General features: G+C 52.2%; 1 protein-coding gene across 13 annotated transcripts in view; it reads right to left on the minus strand.

Moving 5' to 3' along the window:
* LOC113205947 (uncharacterized) overlaps positions 1–6,810 on the minus strand; it is a 157,585-nt gene that overhangs the window by 42,629 nt on the left and 108,146 nt on the right. For all 13 annotated transcript variants that reach the window (XM_052264054.1, XM_052264092.1, XM_052264081.1 and 10 more), the window contains exons 4-5: positions 3,790–3,898; positions 543–765 (exon numbers count right to left, since the gene is read on the minus strand). In XM_052264054.1, coding sequence (XP_052120014.1) covers positions 543–765; positions 3,790–3,898 — 332 coding nt within the window. The remainder of the gene's footprint in view (positions 1–542; positions 766–3,789; positions 3,899–6,810) is intronic.

Here is a 6,810-nt window from a genome sequence, read left to right on the forward strand (position 1 = left end):
GGGGGGCAGGACACGGGTCGGGCGGGGAGAGCGGGGTCTCGGACCGAGAGCTGAATAAGTCAACTCCTGTCTACCGCTGCGCACGTCCCAGCAGGAGCCGGCGGGAAGGGGAGAGACGGGAGAGAAGGGAGCGGACGGCTCGGCCACGAGGCTCTCCCGGGGAGAGTCTCCCCTCTTCAGCTCTCCCCCGACTTAATGCCACGCGCCGCCGTAATGCCACGGAAAAGGTTTTTGCACGGCAGGGTTTCTTTTCCTATGAAACTAAAGCAGACTGTGTCGAAGCAGCACGCGCCCTGCCCCGGGGGCCAACACTGTTAAAGTCCCGCAAAAACAATGCTTTAAAAGACGCATTGCGAATCGCGAAGAACTGAGATGCTTTGTAACCACGAAGCGTTTACTTATTTGCAATTACAAAGCGATACTTTGTAATCGCAAAGAAATGCTTAGTGGTTACCAAGGATCGAAATCCAAAGCATCTGCCTTGAAGGAGTTTAACAGTGCAGGGCCCGAGGGTAGTCTGGAGCGGGTCCAACTGCTTTCACCTTGACGAGCTTCTCCTCGGCCTTGGCGACGAACTGCTCGTACGCCTCCCGGGTGCCGAACACCTTCCGGGACTGGATCTTGCGGTGGAACGTCTTCTCCAGGAGCGGGCGCGCCACCTGGCGCCCGAGCACCGAAGCGATGTCGCTGTGCGCCTGCGAGTCCTTCTCGACCTCCTGGAGCAGCATGTCCCACGTCTGGAACAGCGACGTCTGGCACGCCCCTCTGCAAACACAGGAGAAGGCGACGCGCAAATGAGGCGCGGCTCAGGGAAAACAACTCTCTCTCCCTTGAGCTCGGTTTGTTGTCACATCCCACCCCCCTCCCTACAAAAAACAACAAATTAAACAATATATTGATATTTAAATAGGGACACTGTAAAAAATTTCGAGGGTAATTTTACCCTCGAAGGGGACACAACGCTCCTTTACCTCACCAGGGTAAATAAATTTACATACCCATAGCGGTGTAAATTTTACCCACCACTGGGTGGGTGAAATTCTCTACCCAAGGGGTGCTATTTTGTCCTCGTGGGTAGGTAAAAGCGATTTTCATGCCACGAGGATAAAATGAAATTCCATACCCTTTAGATAAAAAACAATCCTACATGCGCTGAATGCCACAACGCCCACCCAGGAGGGTGAAAATGTTCCCCAAGAGGTCGAGCAGTATATGTGAATGAAAAAGAGTGGCCCGTTCTCCGCCTCGTGCCACTTTAGCGAGTTTTATCTGGTGATTTCGGGCCGACAGGACTGTTTCCAATTCAGACGATTGCCGCAATCATTTTCAAAAATTTGGTCATTAATCTCATGGACAGATCAGGCCATCGCAGCGACAAGTGAAGTCACCGCCACATTAGAAGTACGCGCGGAGGTGCACCTCCCTGCGACGAGGTGACGGGGCCGTACGGAACAAGGTGTTGTTGCGGGGACCTCCGGAGCGTTAGAGTTTAACGGATTATTTCTGGGATATGGTTGACTTTTTCGGCAAACACAGATCGTTGCCGGTTAGGGTGATTCCTTGTAAAACATACTGCGTAAAATTAATAGCCATTTTCTCAGGGAAATTTTAATTAAATAGAAAAAGCTCATTTTGTAGGAGACGCGCTGACTGAAACGCCATCTAGCGGCAGTCTATCGCGGGCTTCGCGTCGAGGGGGCCGAGGGCAAAGAAAGGAGGTGATTGGTTCTGAGTGGCGTGGAGTCGGTGGAGTAGTAGGCCGAACCCACCTCTCCTCCCACGATGCTATGGCAGTCACAAATTTGTGGGAAATTTGCAACCGTTGTGTAGCACGGGTAGATGTTTCCTGACCATGTGTGGCAAAATTCCTTCCCGCCGCGTGGAGATTTTCAGGCAGTGGACTGCGCAAGTACACTTCTCCGCCCACGGTCACGGAATTTATACACTCAGTGGTGGTCATGTTTTACCCCTGTGGGTGTAGAAAAGGAACATCCCCTCCAGCAAGGTGAAATTAATTTACCCAGAGTCGGTTAAAATTCACCTGTGTGGGTGTAAAGGGTAATTCACTACCCAAGTAGTAATTTTGTCTCACCACATTATAAGAAATTTACACCCTATCGAGCTAAATAACGTTTTACTCACCCGGTGGGTAGGTAAATCTGAATTACATACCAGAGGGAGAAATTTATCTACACATGGGTGAACAAAATTACCCTGGATTTTTTACAGTGGAAGCAAAACTCTCTCAAGTTGTGCGAATGTACCACTCTCTACAGCGTTACAGACTTACAGCACCCTCTGCATACAGTACCGGGCGGTACCGGGCAAGGGAGCAAAACTCCATTTGTACACATGATTCCCGAAGTACTTGATTACCAGTGATTCCTGTCCGCATAAGTTTTATTTCTTAGGTTTTCCAGTGGCAGAATTCCGCAGAATTCGCTTATTTCGACTAATTTGTGCCAGTTCCACTAGGTCTCCCCTTATTTTAAGCGACTTCTGTTGATTTCGATTGAATTTTATCCTGACGATTTCCCCCAGGCACGTATATACACATGATTCCCGCGGAGTTGTTGCCCCCTCGGTACCGGGTGGTTCAGAGAAGACGCAGGTGCGCTCGGGTCTGCCTACTCGCCTACTCGCTCTGCCCGTAAGGCGGCTTTGCTCCTTTAGGTAGGCACGTGCGTCTTCTCTGAACAACCCGGGGTGTCAACGAGACATAGTACTCCCGGGCCCAGGGACCCCCCTGAGTACATAATCCCTAGGGCAGTTGTACTCCCCCTATAGGGTGGAGTACACCATCCCTAGGACAGTTGTACTCCCCCACCTGAAGGGGGGGTGGAGTACATTGGCCCTAGGGATTATGTACTCCAGGGGGAGTACACCATCCCTAGGGCAGTTGTACTCCCCCACCTCTAGGGGGTGGAGTACATCGACCCTAGGGACCATGTACTCCAGGGGGGAGTACACGGTCCCTAGGGTAGTTGTACTCCCCTACCTCGAGGGGGGTGGAGTACAACTGCCCTAGGGATAGCTAGGGATTATGTACTCAGGGGGGCACCATCCCTGGGAGTACTATGTCACGGTTACACCGGTACACCATAGTGGACAGCAAAAGAAATATGGACAAAAGACCCGTCCTTTCTCCAAACGAAGTCGTTACCAGCCTTACTTCGCACCAAATAGACAACTCCGTTCGGTGAGGGCCGAGCTTGCTTAGACAGTCGTCTGAAAATATTTTATTCCACTTTTGAAGCCTGCCTCTTCTCTTTTTTACCCCCTTTCAACCCCTAAATAGGCGTGAACAGGAGTTGCAACGATTTGCAAGAACCGTTTCGTTGTCCTGGAGTGCCCGTTACGAAAGTACATCCGTCATTCGCCGTTAAGAACCTGCCAAGTTCAGTCTATGCAAGCTCTCATGGCGCCTGGTAGGTAGGCAATATCTTGCCTGCAATTCATGCCTGTACGGCGGGTTAGCCTACACTGAGTCTCGCAGGCGTCGAGCTCTTGTGTTCCGACGAACGAATGTTGGAAAAAGAAAAAAACGGACGTACTTTCTAGACGGATCCTCCTTCAGACACCCTGCAAATTTCAGACCTGTAACTAGCTCACGTCCTTGTTTGGGAAACGGACAGACAGAAAGACAGACATACAGATAGGCAGATAGACAGACTCGACAGCAGACTACGCGGCTATTACATAGGCCGCGGCTGACATATTTTGCTTATACAGAGCAGAAGAGCGGGCTGAAAAGTGGGGGAATAGCCTTTCGCGGCCAACCCTCGTCACCTGTCTTTCCGAAGCTCTGCATTTCTCTTCCGGTAGCCGGCCACCAGCATCTGCAGCTCCTCAGCATGCCGCTCGTACAGCTGCGACAGCTCCGTGGTGAAGTCGGACACTGCAAACAGAGACAAAGAGAGTGTGTATAGAACCTCTGCGGGGCATTGGAAGGAAAACGAGTGGGTTCGCTATCAGCCCGATCCGCGAGCGGAGTCCTTAAGGACCCTCCCCCACCCCCACCCCTGCCGAGCGATGACCCCCCGCGGGCACGCGGTCCCGCCGCCGCCACCGCCGCCGACAGCCGACAAAATATCGCCACAGCCACCCACGCCCTGCCGCAGACCCGCCGCAGCGCCCCCCCCCCTCTCTCTCCCGCTACAACCAGGCTACGCCCAATTACGGGCCCTCGTTTCATTATTTCCTCCGGTTAGAAACGTCCCTCTGATGCGCAATATTAATCATTGTTCTTGGTAGTGCGGATTAAACAAACAAGAACAACCGCGAGCAACCCTCGCGGAACAACCACTCTCACTCCCTCCCTCTTTCTCTCTCCCCACTTCTCTCTCTCTCTCTCTCTCCCTCCCTCTCTCTATCTCCATGTCGCTCTTTCATGAGTGTGGGTTGGAGAGCAAGGAGGGACTACTACTTGACTGCTCGTGTTACTGAAACAAAAGGGGTGGGAGCGGGGGGTCAGGCGGGCCGGCCGGGTCCCCCCGCTCCTGCCCCGCCCCGCCTCGACCCACCCTGCCCCCTCATTGTCTGCAGTTCGTACCGCCTGAGCTCCTCAGTGTGCCTCCACAAGGCCCCATTATGCCGACCAGTTTGACAGGCTAAATTGGGTGAAGAGAGGAGGTGAGGGGAGAGGGCCCTCGCGACGTCATTCGCTTTATCCGCTGCTGCGACTACTCGAACGTGCAATAGTTCAGCTTACGCAAAGAGCTTTTTCCGCTATAGTGCGCGCCGCACTGCACAGAGTGGGGAGTGGGGAGGGCGTGGAATTGTGGACGTCACCATCATGTGGAGAGGAGCGTCCCGGCGCGAGACAGCTTATTGCCGTATCGGCTCTTGACATTTTAAACAAAAGTCTAATCACTGACATCGCCATGCCCGGCACACACACACACACAAACGCAGCGTAGTTGTGATCAAAGCGTTTTGACAGACAGCTGGGAGTGGCGTGGCGTAGCGTGGCCTGGTCTGGCCTGGCCCCGCACAGCAGCACGGGGGGTCTGCCCCGGATGGCATGCATATTTGACGGGTGCTTGTCCGATCAGACGGCGTAGCAGGGAATACCAGAACGCGGTGGCGTGGCGTGGCGGCGAGGTGAGGCGTTCCCATAGGCTGGAGGCCTGTGGCGGGGCGGGGCGGGGCGGGGCGTGGCGGAGTTGGACCGGAACACGGCGCTGGCATTGTTTAACCATGTTCTCGTCCCGTCCCTTACCCAACGAGCCGACGACCGGTGGCGGTCCTTAGAGAAGCGCAAAAATAAACTAGTAGGCCTACTACGCCTTTTTGCGGCCCCCAAAACCGCGTGGGCGAAGTTGAGAAAATGAGCGAAATGTCATTTGCGTAGGATGAGCAAAGGAGCGTGGTCTTTTGGTTAGGCCCGTTCTGCCGACATTTCCTCATTTTCTGTCCCTCACTTTATTGTTTTGTCATTTTCTTTTAGTCATTTTCTTTTAGTTATTTTCTTTTTAGGTGTGTGCCTGGCGCGGTGGGCGCCGGCGTCGCAGACGATAGCCAAGAGCAGACGACATTCCGAAGAAGACGGACTCCACCTCGTAGTGGGATTGCAGTCGTGGCTCTCCCATTGCTTTGTCAGGGGCGTTGGCGGAAGTGTTCGAAAACAAAACGTGAAGAAAAACACATTAAGTAAAGTGTATGTGATTGCAATTTCCCTGCTGGCAACTTTTAGAGTATCTAATCTACACGAAGAGCGAAAACTGGAACAAACAAAAATAAAAAAAACAACTAAAAATAAACACCCGAAAATAAAGCTTATAAGTCGTGCTTTTACCCTGCAGGGGTGCTAACGAAATCTTCAGTTTACTGCCTCTTTAAAGAGAGTAAAGAGCTGTAAAGGTGCTAAAAGTTAGTGCCTTTGTCAATGCACTAACGTTTTAGTGCATTTTAAAGGTAGGAATTAAGCACCTCTGTTTTTCCAGTGTATTTTCACGAGACAGAACGCGGCAACGCGGGCTTCACGCGGCCAGATACAATAATGCAGATAATCAGGATGCGCCAAAATCGGCGGGAGCAAAGCCAACTATTAACAGCGACTGGTAATCTACTTCCGCAGCCCAATACCGCCGGACCACGCGCATAGACCGCCGAACCCACACACCATCACACACAGACACACACACATTGGCGGAAGCCTCATGAGAAGAGACCCAGGTGTACTCGAAAACTAGTCGCCATGCACTAGGTTTCAAACACGAGCGAAATGGCGGTACTTTGGTTAATTCGACTTTAGCAAACTGATGCAGCACCTTACGAAGAAAAGAACGCTAAGTGAGGAGAGATAAGAGTTTTTGATAAAAAGTGGATGTATCCAGCATATGTAACTAACTCATATTTGAGTGTGTCGAGTGTTCTCTGAAATTCAGTGACTCCTTTGGCTTTCTTTAGAACGAGCGAATACCCAAAAGCCATGCTTTTCGCCAGCATACAGGGCTCAAGCACGTACTGTGTTTTGCCCAGTTAGATAAAAACAAAGTTCAAATATTACACAAGCAATTTGGCAATCTTGTACACAAGAGAGTTGAGGCCGCCTCGGCGTTCCGGCTCTGTTCGCGACAGTGCACCCTCCCTGCCTCTCTTCTAGCCTTACACGCATCTCGCGTATCCGCCAGGCGGTACAACTTACCCGGAGCGGTGGTCCCCTCCCCCCAGCCCCCTCACACACACACGACACACACGCCAGGAGAAAATGCCTCCTACTCTCATCCCGTGCGGTTTCCAAGGATGGAAAAACTTTCTGGGGATGGGAAAACGAGTTCGGAGAGAGAGAGAGAGAGAGAGAGAGAG

Source organism: Frankliniella occidentalis, unplaced genomic scaffold (assembly GCF_000697945.3).
Source record: "Frankliniella occidentalis isolate FOCC.00 unplaced genomic scaffold, Focc_3.1 Scaffold2, whole genome shotgun sequence".
Taxonomy (NCBI): domain Eukaryota; kingdom Metazoa; phylum Arthropoda; class Insecta; order Thysanoptera; family Thripidae; genus Frankliniella; species Frankliniella occidentalis.